Source organism: Eptatretus burgeri, chromosome 15 (genome assembly GCF_056783735.1).
Source record: "Eptatretus burgeri isolate ZD-2024b chromosome 15, Ebu_testis_v1, whole genome shotgun sequence".
NCBI classification, from domain to species: Eukaryota; Metazoa; Chordata; class Myxini; order Myxiniformes; family Myxinidae; genus Eptatretus; species Eptatretus burgeri.
This window is the reverse complement of record NC_140975.1, coordinates 6218611-6235346: the sequence shown is the minus strand read 5'-3', so window position 1 is coordinate 6235346 and position 16736 is coordinate 6218611. Positions and strand designations below refer to the sequence as shown.

General features: G+C 44.5%; 1 protein-coding gene across 11 annotated transcripts in view; it reads left to right on the top strand.

Moving 5' to 3' along the window:
• LOC147011409 (homeobox protein PKNOX2-like) overlaps positions 1-16736 on the top strand; it is a 50213-nt gene that overhangs the window by 17685 nt on the left and 15792 nt on the right. For 4 of the 11 annotated variants that reach the window (XM_085858056.1, XM_085858051.1, XM_085858055.1 and 1 more), the window contains exons 2-8: positions 1388-1469; positions 3107-3237; positions 3799-3970; positions 4195-4347; positions 4547-4613; positions 8103-8173; positions 12653-12751. In XM_085858056.1, coding sequence (XP_085714182.1) covers positions 1398-1469; positions 3107-3237; positions 3799-3970; positions 4195-4347; positions 4547-4613; positions 8103-8173; positions 12653-12751 — 765 coding nt within the window. In that variant the 5' untranslated portion in view covers positions 1388-1397. Of the gene's footprint in view, positions 1-15; positions 430-456; positions 1106-1222; positions 1284-1387; positions 1470-3106; positions 3238-3798; positions 3971-4194; positions 4348-4546; positions 4614-8102; positions 8174-12652; positions 12752-16736 lie in introns of those variants that run through there. The other 7 variants (XM_085858049.1, XM_085858050.1, XM_085858053.1 and 4 more) reach the window with 6 other exon arrangements.

Here is a 16736-nt window from a genome sequence, read left to right as displayed (position 1 = left end):
TGTAGATGTGCTTTAGCTTTCTGATACTTCCATGGGCTGTCTTGACTCCCGATCACGTGACTTTACAAAAATGTGAACCAAGGAATTTGAGACAAAGACACAGATGTTTAACCTTTGCTTTACCTTCTTGCCATGTGCTTTCGGGTATTTATTTTACCATATCATGTTGTGCTGGGAAATGAAGATGGCTCGGCCCTGGATGAACATTTTACCCTGTTACTCACCTCTGAACTTTCTAGCCTGGGTTTGAATCTCGGCCCTGGGTATAAACTGTCATCTTGGTGATTCACAGGCGGGGTGATTCATCAATCTGTCTGCCGTCCTTCGGATGGACGTTAAACTGGAGGACCCGTCTGCCGGCATTAGTTGGTGGACGTTAAAGATCCCACGGTGCCCTTCGCGAAGAGTAGGTATCCTGCCAGCTGTGAAGTATCCTTTTATGGTTCTGAGTAATGCATGTAACTCCAGATGTATCCAACAACATACGACTGATGGATGTCATCAAGTGGTTTGGTGGTAACAGCAGCAGGAGCTTTGTGGTTTATTTATTTAATTTTTTTTTTTTTTTACTTCCATTACTTTCACCCCCGTCCGTTTGTCTGTTTGTTTGTGAGCAGGATATCTCAAAAAGTTATATGGACGGATTTGGAAAAAAAAAACTTGGATGACAGGTTGGGTGTGTGACGAGGACAAATTGATTCGATTTTGGTGAAGATCCGGATATGAGATGAAAATTAAAAAAAAAAAAATGATTCTTTACCATCATGAGAGATGGGGCCAAAAACTACACATAGCATATTTCAACAAGTTGTGTATGGCTTACGACAAAACTTGGTGGGTGAGTTGGGTAGGTAATGAGAACAAGCCGATTCGATTTTGGTTCAGGTCCGGATTCCGATCCGGCCTGTCGGTGGGACACAAAACGTAAACTGTTCAGCCTGGCCGAGGTATGCGCTCCACCGAGTGCCATCCCAGTTGCTTCGTGTAATATATTTTTCTTTCTTTGGTTGCAGATCATTTGATTGATAGCGTGGTAGCCGCTGAAACCTCTGCTCCTGATTTCAATTCCTGATGGAAGAACATCCATTAACAGTGCTGGATGGTGGTGTGTCAGCATGAGACTCTGTATTATAGAGGATGGTAAAGGTGGCTGTCCCATCTATTAGAACTTGCTTGTAGACATGAACAATCCCATGATGTGTTTTTTTTTTTTTTTTTAAAGCAAAATTGATGAAATTTGGGTGAAAGTGACTGAAAGCAGATCACAGGCATCACCCCAAAAGGTAAAACATGAAGGATATAAACGATGAACCGAAGAATTTGAGACAAAGCTACAGATGTCTTGTCATGTGATCATTGGTGTTCTACAGTGCCTGTGCCTTGACAGATAATACAGAATGGAGTGTGGCTCTCCACCCTCTCCACCATGCTCTCAGCCTCTCCATCCACCACGTCCAGATTCGGCACAGGTATCATTCGCATTATTATACATGCATTGTGGAACATACTACCTGGTTGAGATCGAATCGGGAACTAAAATATGTGCATTTGAAAAGCCTCCCAATGGACAATATTTGGAAATTGTTGCTTTCAGGTAGTGTCATGTGATCATTGTTGTTCTGATGCTCTTCGGAATGGTAATATTTTCTTTTTGAGTATGTATTTACACGGGGCTGTGCCAATCGACAGTCACATTGCAGAAACTTCCAGAGCCAGTTCAGACACGCCTGATCCCCCAGGTATAATCGTGTTCACCTTTCACACCTCCGCTGTGGACACCACCCACAGCTTCTACAGTGCAATCATAGACTCGACGACACCTGCAACCTCTGCCAGGCCGCCCCATGCACAATAAACAAACATCATGGAACATTGTGTGGTCTTGGCTCGACGAAGGCAAGGGCACAACATCTTTGATGTAAGGGATCTCTGGATCTCTTCTGGGAGATTGATCGGCTATCTCGGTGCCTGTTTGAGCTGAACTGACAAGGGCCAATCAACAACAATAACAACAACTATTAAGAGCTTTGTATTTTCGGGCTTTTATACCTTGTCAAATGCTTGCAAAACTTTCATTGATGTGACTATTAATAAAGCCTTCCTGCAGTGCTGTCTCGATCAGTGTGAACGCACAGCGTAAGGACGTCATTTCATCTGAAGAGTCGCATTGGATCTTATCTTCAGAATGAGGAAGAATTCACCGGGCGAAGAACCTTGTGCGTTTCTGCATCTTTCGGTGCATCGTTTCATCGGTCTCTGCTGCCCGAGAGGGTGTATCGTGGCCATTTATCCCACTTTGCAGGCCTTACGGGACGTCTGCGGTCGCCCGTCTTCCATAGTCGATCGTGCTCATTGTGGGTAGCTCATCCTGAAATGACATCATCAGTGCACGCGTTGCAAAACTCATTGTGCAATTCTGGTCCAAAACCATACGCGCGTGATCTCACACAGTTTGTGCGGCAAACCCAGCCCTGAAATACGTGCTAATTGTCCCGAGATGACAAATCGAGGTTAATCACATTGAATTGTTCACACACCTCACCTTGGCAGCAAATCTATATGGCCTAGTTATTTTTTTTTTGGTTTTTCCGGTCGCAGGTTGTTCCGCGCCAGGACACCAAGCACAGCTGTGTCCCTGTGTTTATGGAGTCATTTTAAAGCATCGCGCCCTACCGATTCATGCCTAGACTTGTTGGAACTGTTGTTTGAACCGCACACAGTTGTTTTTATTGCTATTTATATTTTATTCTCGCCTGCGTTCGAATTATTTACCCAAATCCCCGTGCTCGGCTAAATAATGTGCGATGTTTCATTTTTTAAAAAATAATCTCTTATTGTCGATCGCGTCAAAAGATGTCATGATGGCAATCCGTAAAAAGGACTGTCAAGTCATTCCTCCGTCGTTTGGTTTTTTTTGTGGGGGGCGGGGGGGGGATCCCATCCTGATATGTTTCTCATTTGTTTGTTTGTTTTTCAATATTATTTTTTTCTAACCCGTCATACATTGTACTGCACTGAATATGCAGTCGGTGCATAATCTACATCTGATAATAGGTGATTATTCTGTATAATTATCCTTTTTTTGCATTTTCTCTCATGTTCCCAGCCTCCGAAGGCAGCTGCCGTCCCGGCTCCCTCTTCGCTCCCTCCATCTCCCCCCGACGCTCGATCTCCCCCACACATCCCTTGCACCGGTGCAGAGGCACAGGTGGAAAGGGACAAACGAGCTGTTTATAGGTATTTCCTACTCTCTTATGCACCAGCACACAGTTGGCGTACATTTGGGTGGTAATGACCTGATTTTTGATTTGACTGATCAAATGTTTCGACCGAGTTATCGGTCAATGCCCTGGCTGTCACCAAAACCAAGTTGCTTGACATTAACAGTTTCAACGGCAGCACATCTTAGAAAGGGGGAGATGTGGAGCAGGTTGGGAGTTTCTCCTCCATATATAAAATTAGTGTGAGAAACACCAAGCTTTTGTAAAACTTTGGGGTACTTGTGGTCTGCAATTACCGGTATTCAATTGCTAGACCCTGCATGGCTACATTTGTGTGATGTATGCTTGAAGACATGCCAAATCACGATCAACACCCTTTTATGGCATCTTACCTCCGTAGACATGCTTGCGACTCAGTTGCCAGAAGTAGCCGGATTTGATATCATTTGAAAATGCCCACGGATGTCAATCATCGACCCACGACTCGACCGACTGGGACCACTTGATTGCTTACAGATCACCAAATATCATTCCAAACTTTGATGACGTCGTGTGATCTTTCTGACCCAACCCACAGACATCCACTGTTCCCGCTACTTGCTTTGCTCTTTGAGAAATGTGAGGCTGCGACGTGCGGAGCGGAGACCGTCACCTCGGCCTCCTTCGATCTGGACATCGAAAACTTTGTCCAAAGACAAGAGCAGGAGCAGCGTGCCTTCTTCTCGGATGAACCTGAGATAGACAACCTCGTTAGTAACGCTTCGTTGTCCTTTTTGCAACCTCCTTGTGCATCAGCTGACGTGTACCTCGGCTGTCTTTCCCTGTCTTTGTAATGCTCCGAATTCTGGTTTGTACGTTTTGGAATTGTTAAATCTAATGACTTGTCTCCTCCCTCTCTCTTCTCTTTCTTCCTCTTTCTCCTCCTCTTCTTCTTCTTCTTCTTCTTCTTCTTCTTCTTCTCCTCTTCCATCAGATGGTGAAAGCCATCCAGGTGCTGCGGATTCATCTGCTTGAGCTTGAGAAGGTAGCTGAGCTGTGTAAGGATTTCTGCGAGCGTTACATTTCCTGCCTGCGAGCTAAGCTGCACAGCGAGCAGCTACTGCGCTCCGATGCACCTGGGAGCGAGGTACGACACCGTGCTTATTTTAGGGGGCACAAGGGGAATCGAATATTGATTTTTCATCTCAGTCTTTTTTCAATCTCAGCACTTGTGTAGTTTCACTGGTTGGGAAACTGGTGTGTTACATTCTGCTAAAGGGGGGGGGGGGGAATTAAATGTTTACCATTTGAGATTGTCAGAGAGACAGAGAGAGGACCTATTGCAGGAAACCTTGCTGCAAGTGGGGACGGCAGTGGGAATGGCCACCCTGACAACCCCTCAGCTTCTCGCAGGTGTCCTCCTCTCGCTTTCTCTGCATGCTTGTTCTTGAATGAATGTTTTTTTGTCAAATACATGTACGACTGGACATATGTGTGGATCCATTCATACCACAAATACATTAAATGGCTGACTCATTTATTTTCTTATCCTGGCTTTTCTTTTTTTCCCTTTTGCTTTGTGCTTGCATTTCAACGCCCTCTTCGTGCTTCTTTCTCCAGTCCGTCTTTCGCTATTCCATGGGGGTATTGAACTGGATGGTGAAAACGAGTTTCATTATAAGAATTCCAATCTATCTCAGCTGGAACGAATCATCAATAACATCTCCTTCTGTTACACCTATTATATGGAAAGGGCTCATGGTTTGACAGACGTCACCATGGAAACACAACGTGGCACGTTAGGTACCTGATTTTTGTTGCAATTCCTGTTCATTAAAGTTAAACATAAATAACCTGTTAAATAAATTAAAAAAAACAAAACAAAATATCTCGCATCCATTTCGACTCGACACTCCGAAGGATGTCCGTACAGGCAACTGGGGTAAAGTGTGAGGCCTTTGTAAACAAGCAATGAATGTCAAGTACGACGGTAGAATGAAATCTGGGTGGTGCAATGTGCCACCGTCATCCCCTTAATTGTATTTTTGGGAAAACCCAGTCTGGCCATCATCCCCCCCCCCCCCAGACCAACAGCTGCGGCCACATTAGAGTGTAGGTGAGTATGCTTTTGGGATGTTTGACGAATACCTGGGGAGGGGGGCTTCTCCCGTGCAAAATTATTCTTGATTATATCAACAACACGTGACCTTATAACATTACAAACATTAGAGAGTTCACAGAACACCTTACCCCCATGCAGGCTCGGAGGAAAAAGTACATCGGCATGGTCTGCGAGTGGCAAATTTGATTGGTCGAGTTGACGTAGAATGCCGTAATATTCAGTCCAAACACTGCGAAACGGAAGGGTTTCGAAGGTGCCAAAAAGTAGATTTGTGTTCTGCAGTGTTCAAGTATATCATTCAATTTAGATGAAATAAAGATTTTAAAGGTTGTCGGAAAATAAATAAATAAATATATATATATATATATATATATATATATATATATATATATATATATATATTTCAGAAGTTTACCGCCATTTGAGATGTCTATTACACCTCCCAATCTAATACGTTACATCAGTTCTTCGTTCCTGTTGTCTGTGTCCTTTATAACATCCTTAAAAACAGTAAGTTTCCTGTTTGGAATGATTTTCAATTTTGTTTGACTGCCAGACAGGCAGACAGAGTAAACAAAATTTTATCTCACTCCTCAGCACATGTGCGATTGGGACGAATTCAGAGCCAAAGTACTGCTAAACTACAGGTTTGTTTCCGATTTATGTTCCAATTGTTGTTCAAAATAAAACATTCAATTGAAATAAGTTGTTCGTCGATCATAAACTGACGTTTCTGGACAGGACAAAATGAACCAATTGCTTATAAGGGGAACCCAAATGCAATATATATATATATATATATATATATATATATATAATTTCTGAAAACCATTGAAAAATAATAAATCACGGTGTAATTTGAACGGAATTCTTTTTGGGTTTTTGCCAATCATAAAGTGTCGTGGAAAAAGCCCTCAAGTGTCGATTTTTCAATTTTGACAGTGACGTCACATCTGGAAACCATATGAATCTGAACAGCGGCTTGCGTCAAACGGTGCACGTCGAGCTCGGATTCAGATACTCATTCCACCGTCATCAGCAAGTCTGAGAAACTGATCAGTGGGATTTTGGTTGATGTATTACTCGAGCAGAAATACCCGTCATCGCCCGACAGCCGACACCGCCCAGGCACACTCGGACACTGCGGATAAAATGGGTGACGAATGCTTTGTTCCACCATTGCAGGCTGACCAGGGGTCTTGTATGTTACGGGATTGTCTCGTTTCATACTTTCCCGGGACCCCATTTGTGGCTGTGGTCATGTCGTATTCATGGTGCTGTGTTGTGCAATGTTGAGGTCCTACCCCAGTGGAGGGTGGAGTGGTGCTGGGGGGAGAGAAGATGTTGGGTAGGTGTGGATATTGATGGGGGTTGTTGGGGGGGGGATGGTGGTGGGTATTGTGGGTGCGATGGTTGATGGTGGATTGTGGAGGGGGGAGTGGTATTGAGAGTGGGGGCTGAAGGGGAGGGACCTTGAAAGTTTAGCAACCTCGATGAAATCCTCTTGGAGGAGTAGACGATGATGATACATACATACTTTCTCTCCACTATAAATCGATGGTGGTTCATTGACTTGGATTAATTTGTGTTGATAATGGAGGATTATTTCCATGTGCTCTTGTGCTAACTGCCGAGCATTGGCAAGAAGGTGTCCGATCCACCGCTCAAATCGCCCATGTGCACGTGACGGTAGCTTGGGAGAGATGGTGTTAGTTTTGAGCGACGGCTGTTTATTCCGCTTAATCGTGGTTTTGACATCCTTTCTCGATCACTGCGGATAACCACAAGATCTATCCATCTCTGTTGCTTCGTAACGGTGCTCTGCAACAGGGTCCGAAGCGAACATTTTGTAGGCCCCTATCGGGCAACTCGGGTATTTCGGGCAAACCTCGTTCAATTTCTGACATACTTTGGGTCTTTCAGCCGTTGGGTGTTGCACGAGTCCATCTCGGTTTGTATTACGACACGCAGCAAGATGCATCGACTCGGCGGTATACTTGCAACGTCACCGCTAATCTTCCTGATACGACGTCACTGCTAATCTTCCTGATACGACGTCACTGCTAATCTTAAGAAGAAGATTTAGAAATTTAATGGCAAATTTACCAACTTTTCATTTGGAAGTCGGAAAATGGCGCATCATATCTATTTTGTGGGGTATCAAGGGATAGATCGGCGTCAAGGTGGTCTGAGCGTTTGGGTTCCCCTTTAACGCCGCTTATCACTTTGTGTGCGTGGGGTCATCATACTATTATAATAATAATAATAATACAAACAAAATTATTGTAATAACCTAATGACATCGCAGGGTTTTTGAAAAACAGCTTGTGTCTCGCATCACATTCTTTGAGCGACTTCGAGAACACTTTTGATACCTTTTAATTAAGCATGCAAGTCAGAAATACGTTTAAACCCAAGAGTTTGAGTTGCGGCGTGGGTAAGCCTCGGACGATCGTCGGCGAACAGGGTTTAATGTGATTTTTTTTTTTGAAGATTTCCATTGAAGGAGATCGCGGAACGACCCTTCCATACCCACGTTTGAAAATGCAGGCCTGCGCGGGTCCCAGTAAGAGTTGCCTTTGGTATCACGTGGAAACATCCTTGTTGTGCTCAATGCTCATGCTCTAATTCCCTCTTCCTCTTCTTTTATTTCTCTCTCTCCTCGCACTTCTAACCGTTGCATCGTAATGAATGTAAGTCATTGTGTCATCGCTGAAAACCGTTATTGTCATAATAATTTTTGTTTTCTTTTTTCTTCTGATGTTTGTTCACTTTATCAGGTCAACTTTTCCAGCCCGTTACAATGGTAACGCCCCAGCTCGTCACATCGGCCGTTAGCCTCACGCCACAGGTATCATCTATAAGTCCTCTTTCTTCGTTTCGACGTGATCCTTGTGCTCCGTTATGGGTGGTGGTCCCATGTGTTTACACCTTGTGACGATCAATCCCTGGATTGGTGATTCATTTTTGGTTCGGGTTGCTCTCCCAATTGAATTTATTCACCTTCCTTGTGAGTGGTTAATCCACTAATTATAGTAATCGTATGCAGCGCTGTAAATGATATCTCTGATGATTTTTTTTTCCTTTCCGCTTTCTTCTTTATTACATCCACCACCGAAGGTGGATGGAGGTTATGGTTTCACCCCCTTTCACCTTGTCTGTCTACGAGCAGGATATCTCAAAAAATTATGGACGGATTCAAACAAAATTTAGTGGACAGGTTGGGTGTGTGACGAGGCTGAATTGATTCAATTTTTGATGAAGATCCCAATCCGGATCCAGATACAAGAGTTAAAAAATTTTTTTTAGGTGATTCTCCCCCCCCCCCCATTGAGAGATGGGGCCAAAATGAGATACAGCACGATTTTTCAAAAAGTTGTTGACCGATTATGACAAAACTTGGTGGATGAATTGGTTAGGTGACAAGAACAAGCCAATTAGATTTTGATTACGGTTCATGCAGATCATGCAGATGCAGATCTGGCCTATTGGTGGGATACGAATCGTAAACTGTTCAACCTGGTGGAGGTATGTTCCACCCAGTGCTGTTCTAGTTGATGTTTCTGGGTTTTTTTGGGGGGGTTTTGTATACATTGTCAAGGCTCGTATGAGAGCTAACACACAACGCACGACATGGGGGGGGGGCAAGAGACAAGATGGGTGGGAGAGGGAAGGACAAAACGGCGGGGAACAGAGACATGAGGAGATCTGTGGAGTGAGAGGGATGGGGCGGGAAACACGGGGGTAAAAAAGATGGACATTACAGGGACTTTGAGGACCGTACACGACAGGGAACTTTCAGGAAGGAAAGCAGGGAATTTGAAGGAGGTGGTTTTGGGGTGGATTAGCGGGGGTAGAAAAGATCAGGGTTTTGGATGGGGGAAGATAAGAAGTGGTGGTGAACAGCTGTTTTGAAGACCTGGAGGGAAGAGTAGGATTGAAGAGAGAGCGTGGGAGTTTGTTCCAAAGGTGGGAAAAAAGATGAATGAAAGAGTGAAGGTGAGCAGTGATTCGTGATTTTGGTAGTTTTACCAGAAGGGGGTTTCTAGCGGTCCATGAGCGCCCTGCAGAAATATGAGGGGGGGGTGACGTATCGCAGACAGAGCAGGGGGTGGGGGGCGAGACTGGAGAGGAGACGGTTGAAGAAAGAAAGACCACCGACCTGCCTGCGGTGAGAGAGTGAGAGACCCAAAGACTCAGCCTGACCGTGGGAGATACCAACGATCCGAAATGCCTTGGTTTTCACAGCGTGAAGCCGAGAAAGGTGAGAGGCAGGAGCACCAGCGCGGAGGGGAGAGCAGTACTCCATCCGGCTGCGGACGGAAGCTTTGTATGTGGTCGGTTGCTCAGGTGGGCTGAGGAAGGACTTTGCACAACAAAGTTGCTGCGGGGACATCTGTTGTTACTTGTTTTCTAAAACTCTTCCCGTTTGTTCTCCTATTTCGACCTTTGCTTCTTTCTATCTCGACCGGTAAAGGTCGTTGTGATTTTTTAAATAATTATTTTTATTATTTATTTATTTTTTCAATCATATTATGCGAGTTGTATTCAACGTCCATTACAAATATCGTTTGATCGAAAATGCTTGTTCAACCACCAAAATCATGACCGATCGAACAACATGCTGCGGGACACTTCACCAGCATGGTCCAGTGGCGTTAAGGTCTGCAGGTGATTGAATGGTGGTTGTGCAGGTTGTGTATTTATCGTCGTTTTCCACGGGGATTTATGGCTTAGACGAGGTCGCAGCCACGAGAGTTGAACCCCGGCTTGCGAGTCAAACATGAATTGCCGATTCTCCGATTCCTCTCGTTCTATCAGGAGTTGCTGTGGGGACACCGAGCAGCAGTTTGCGGTTAAACTATAACCTGTCCCACGAAGAGCAAAGTAATTTACTTTGTCAGTAGTTTTTACTTTTATTTAAAAAAAAAAAAATTTTCACGCTTGCATTTTGATGATTCGTTCGTTTGAGCTGATTTAAGGATTTGTTTTCACAATTTTCTTTTTTTTTTATCTTGCTGATGGAACTTTAGGCAGAATAATTGCTGGCAAGACTGGTGTTTGTTTATTTATTTTGGTTGATTAATTTTTTTTTTTCCTTCCAAGATCGAAAGTCATGGAAGATCCTGGATCTTACCATGAACTTGATCAGTGTTCATAAAAAACTGAAAATCCACGTAACCATTGCACACTTTTTCTTCCAAGCAGTAGTCCGTGGTAATGCCACGCCAAGCGACTTCACGCCCCTCCTCTCCTCCCTTTGCCCCCTTCCCTCTGTTTCCCCCCCTGCTCACACCTACCTCATCACCCTCTCCTTCGTCCCCCCCCCCCATCAATGGCTGTTTCAATATTTTGGAGGTTTATGGAGCCATTGGCATGTGGTGCAAACATTCGATGTTTCGTTGAAATCCCAAGAATTCTTTTCATGTGAAAGACTCGCGCGATTCGGAGTTGTGAACAAACAGAACGTTGTGCCTTATCTGCGCGCTCATTCTGTTCCACTACGCTTTCGACCCGCGTTTGTTGTTTCCAATGTAAAAGGTAACCATATGTTCGATTCTTTGAAACGGCATGATTTCACAAAGTATTGATAACTTGGCAGCTTCACAAAATGCTCTGTACTTTTAGCATTGCCGGTCAACAAGAGTGAATTGTGGGAAGGATGATGACTATTTACTGCACACGCGACGCCAGACCTCGTTCGGACAATTTTCAAAAAAAAATACAAACAAACGGAGAAGCATCTGAATCCACGTCGTCCAACGAAGCTAAAAAGTGAACTCCGGACGGAGGTCTTCCTGATGTTTCGATAAAGGAAATGCAGGTTCAGCGAAGTAACACGTACGAAGATAAGCACGCCGCAAAAAGGCCAAAAAAAAATAAAATAAAAGCGGCAACTGCCTCGAAAATATAAAAACAAACCTTCAAATGAATAGTTTTCATGGTGCCTTTGTGTGCATGGCTATGTTTGCAGTTTTATTTGTATAATAGATCAAATCATGTGATGTCATCAATGGAATCATCTCATCTCATCAATGGAACACTCTCATCTGCTCTCCCAGTGAAGGCTGGAGATCTCCAAGGCAGTGTCTTGGTCACAGTCATGTTCTTCGTATACTGCATATAAATTACATATCCGTTGCTCTGGGAAAAGTTTATTTTCATCTTCACAGATGGCTCCATGTTGGACTCCACAATTCCACGTCCCACCTACAGGCCGGCGGGAATGGCTTCCCTCTCTGCTGATCTGGAAAGGATCAGTCATTGGTCCAATGCTTGGAACACATCTTTTGATCCAAGAAAATGTCACATTCTCACCCTATCTATCTGGAAGAGTTTTCAAATGAACCACCATAAATATTTCCATAATCCACCACTGGAAGAAATTCAGTCTCTTGAACTTGTAGACTTTACCACCAACAATGACCTCCTCTTACGGCCTGCAAGGTCTTCGTCTGTAGCTCGACGGAGTACTGCTCTCCTCCTTTGGGCTTATGCTCCGGCTTCGCTTTCATCTCCCCTGGATTTATCTCCTGCATGATCCATAGCTTTCAACCATAGAATCCATAGCCCTCAACATAATTGACATCTCCCACAAAAAGAGCAGCTCCTTCATTGCAGACAGGTTGGTGGCCTGTTTTCTATCACCTCTTAGGTCTTGCTCCCGCTGCCCTTTTCATCACTCCATCTCTCCCCAACCCCTCGAGATTACGGGTGTGCGACCCTTTCTCGTGAAACTCCAAAAATTTGGGCTCGCTGCTCGCCTCCAATGCTTCGGTTCTTTTTCTTCCGCTTGTGGAATCTCCTTCCTCTGTCCGTTCAGTCATTCTCTTTCCTTCAAAGCTTCACGTTAACGGAACACCAGCACCTCGAGTCATGCGCCCATCTCGACCGGTGATCTTTTCTGTCCTCAATAACCCTCCTCCATTTATTCCCATCGATATTCAAGGTGCTATGTCTCCTTCCCTCTTCTCTCTCTGCTCCTGTTTGTCATCTTGTTGTTTCCTCTTGTTGTCTCACTGCCCCCACTATCGGAGTGTTGCCTTCTCCACTGTAACGTCACACTTCCATGAACCTTGTCTTTGTAGAAAATATATAAGTTGCATTTGTTGGCCTGTTTTCTATCACCTCTTCGGTCTTGCTCCCTACTTCAGATCGATCTCACCTACCATTGCTGTTTTTAGGACATTGTCACTTTTGGTGACCTTGTGCTAATTGTATGATAAACTGCATTCTATAAATTTGATCATTCTTGGAAATAGATGTTGTTTTTTCTGGTTATGGCTAATTGTTCCTGTTAATCTGTCTTACTTTTCCTTTTCTCCCCCAGACTTTGCCGCCTCCCCAGCCATGTGTCCTTTCACCTCCTCCCCTTCGAGTTTCCCCTTTACCAGCAAGCCAAGGTCCCCCTACACCACCCCACAGCCAGGTATGGAATCTGGTATTTTTGCCTTTGCTCTAATTATTACCTCCACCACGAAAGGTTGATGGAGGTTGTTTCCATCTCTGTCTATTTGTCTGTGAGCAGGATATCTCAAAAAGTTTATCGATAAGTTCAGCCAAAACTTGGTGGACAGGTTGGGTGTGTGACAAGGACGAATTGTTCAGATTTTGGTGAAGATCCGGATCCAGATACTGGAATTTTAAAGCGATCTTGCACCATTGAGAAATGGGGCCAAAAACGATATGCAGCACGATATCTCAAAAAGTTGGGGACGACTTGTGACAAAACTTGGGGGATGAGTTGGGTAGGTGACAAGAACAAGCCGATTAGATTTTGGTTCAAGTCCAGATCCGGCCTCTCGGTGGGATACAAAACGTAAACTGTTCTGCCTGTTGGAGGTACCTGATCTCATCTCATCTCATGCGCTCTGCCGAGTGCCGTTCTGGTTTGTTGGTGCGATAAATGTAAAATAAAAACTGTAACTTACAGGTATCCTTGGAAAATCTCATTTCATCGTGTTGGGATTTTTCGATAACATATGAGGGGGGAAGCAGTATAATGGGGGCGCTGAGAGAGGGGTTCAAGCCGGCGCGTAAACGGGGAAAGGAGAAGCACGCGTATGCGAGTGGGGTTTTGTTCTCAATGGTCCAGTGTGGCAGTTTGTCCAAACACCGGGTTTCCATTTTCAATCTCAGACATTTGTGAGCTTTCATTGTTGCTCTTCTATTGAAAAGTTCATATTAAATGGCTTTGTGCTGTCATTTGTAGCATGGTGTTGCGTGTTTTTGTGTATTTTAAAGAAATGAAAGTCATTTTTACCTCTGCCACCGAAGGTGAAGGAGGTTATGTTTTCACCCCTTTCTGCCTGTCTGTCTTCGTTTGTTTGTTTGTGTGCAGGATATCTCAAAAAGGTGTTGACGGATCCGGATGAAATTTTGTGGATAGGTTAGGTGTTTGACAGGGACGAACTGATTAGATTTTGGTGAAGATCTGGATCTGGATCTAGATCCGACTGCGAGAATTCTTCAAACTAGTACGTGCCCGTACGTGTGTGGCCGTACGTGCAAAAAAAAAAGAAAAAAAAAGAAGAATTGTGATGTCAATTGTGATGTCATAGCACCGTGTCCTGTCATTGGTTTGGTAAATAAATGGCCATAACTTGGGAACCACTTGTCTGATTAATATCAAACCTTGAAAAGGCGCATACTCAGGTCCCAGCAATATACCTGGCAAGTTTCAATTGGATCGGACCAGTGGTCGTCGAGAAACAGCGGTCGCAGACAGACAGACAGACAGACAGACAGAGATTGCTGGAATTATAGATAGATGATTCTTCACCATTGAGACATGGGATAGGATTAAACTAATATATAGCATGATATCTCAAAAAGTTGTCAATGGATTCGGATGAAACTTGGTGGGAAGGTTGGGTGTGTGGCAAGGACGAATTGTTTCGATTTTGGTGAAGATCTGTATCCGGATCTGGATACGATAATTATTTATTTTGTATGGTGATTCTTCACCATCAAGAGATTAGGGCCAAAAACGATATAGTCCTGTATCACATGATGTTTCGAAAATGTCTTGGGCACGATATGTTCTCGTGGATCAGGCATTGCGTGACGGAGGTATACGCTCCACCGAGTGCCGTTCTCGTTAAATATTATTATCGTCACGCATGCCAGTCACTTGTGTCAGTGGCTATCTCAACCCAAAACACCTCGTCCATCGTGACGTCTCAGTCCGTCTCAGCCATTTATTTACAAACCATTGGCCACTTCACCACCCTTTACCCCCAATCAGTACGTTTCCCGTCCATAAAATGACAAACTTTCATCGCAACCCCAATATCACTACAATGGAGCAAGCTTGGATGTCACCGAAACTCCATCATTGGCATTTAACAGTTCTTGGGCCGATGTTGAGGTTCTTAATCCTGTTGTACCTTTGGTTCCAATCCCAATACTGGACTTAATTGGTCAGCCAATGCCACCAGACAACCACGTACTTCAGCTTCATTCCGGTGCCCATTCTCTGGCACGAGCTCTGATAAATTGAGAAGGGTACTCCACCCGAAGGGAGGGGGTGCCTGCCAGTCATGATAATAATATTAATACCTATATTAAATTTGAGTTGGCTTGTTTTGTCCTCACATCTTTACATATAGCTCACAATGCTGAGATTCCACGTACAAATCCCATAAACTGTGTTGGTCTTTCTGTTGTTTCCTTGTGTACTTGTAGTTCACGTAAATTGTCTTGATTATATCCATCATGTCCCTGTCCTGCACCTGATATAATTACAAGATCTTCCATGAGCTTTGTGCCATCATAAATTATAAAAAGATAAATCCAATCCCAAATACCGCTGCCCTCTGCTGGATTTAAACGCACATCCTTGGGATGCCAGTCTTGTGTCCTCACCGTTAGGGTTTGGGTTCAGTCGGTCTTGCCTCTGCAACAATTGCATGCTCAGTTGCTCAATCTGATGATTGTTGTTGTTGAGCCCAAACTGGAAACAATTACTGTAGTTTAATTTGACATTTATGATGACGTATAATTATGAAGCTTTGGGTGGTAAACACTCGTGCAATAGATTTACTCGAGCTTGGCCTAAGCTCGTTGCTGTTTATGGTATAGTCTACACCAAGAGATGACCTTTCGTTGTGAATATTGTCGTATTAACGAGTGGTTTTGATATTTTTGAATAGTGAAGAATTCTAGTATTTTATGGCGTTGCAAGATGTCATCGGTGTGTCTCGGGTCCACCTGTATCAGTTACTGGAAGATGTTAAAGATCCTGTAGACAGTAGGCCATCGTATGCCAGTGCCTACCCATTCCTGCTCTAACGTAGGGTCACAACTTGAGCAACGCAGCAACAACTCATTAATGATGCAACCAGCGGCGTGAGTTCGTCGTTGAATCTCGGTCCAATATGCTGTTCGGTCACAGGTGACGAAACGTGATCATCTGATCGGTTTACATGGTGCAGACAATGGGTGATATTCTTGGTGAACTAAATAGCTTTGTACTATGAGTTATAAACGAGGAATTCAGGTTAGGTCAGGTTAGGTATGGGAGCATGCGCCGCAGCAGCGCGTCGCTGTATCCACTTTCCGCACCATAGGCCTCCATCTGGCCATCCCCAGGCAGATGCCTGGCCCATCCCCTTCTCCTTGAGATGCTGATCAGCCTGCTACAACTACGAGGCACGTGGTCGCCCTCCATTGGCCTCCTCCACTCATGAGACTCCCTCGCTGAGAGAATCTGGTGAGCAGGATCAGCGTCAGGAAAACGAGCCTCATGTCCAAGCAGCCGCAGCTGATGCTCACACACGAAGCAGGTAACAAATCTCATTTGAGTCTCTCTCAGCAACCGCTCGTTGGACACAAAGTCCGACCAGCGAGAGCCAAAGATTCTCCGAAGAGACCTGGTACCAAAGGAATGAAGTCTCCATCTCAGATCCCTGGTCAGAGTCCAAGTCTCACATCCGTAAAGCAAGACTGGAAGCACTAAGGATCTGAAGACTCAGACTTTCGTCCTCCTGCACAGGTACCCGCAGCACCACACCCCATGTTCCAGTGAATCTATGACTCCCCAGGCCCGACCCAGACGTTTATTGACCTATAACTCACAACATGCTGAGACATGAATATCACTACAAAGGTAAGTAAATCTCTCCACGACCTCAACATCCTCACCACAAATTGGTACAGACAAGGAAGCAGCATCCAAGATGTCATTGAAGGCCTGGATCTTAGTTTTGACCCAGGAAACCCGTAATCCCAGCGGCTCCGACTCCTCATTCAGCACCTCGAGGGCCCCCAAAAGGATGTCTAAAGTCTCCGCAAAGATGACTGCATCATCTGCAAAATCAAGGTCAAGAGATCTTGACATTCCCAAACGATACACCACAGCTTGATCTCTCTGACATCCTCCTCAGAATCCAGTCCATACAAGTGTTGAAAAA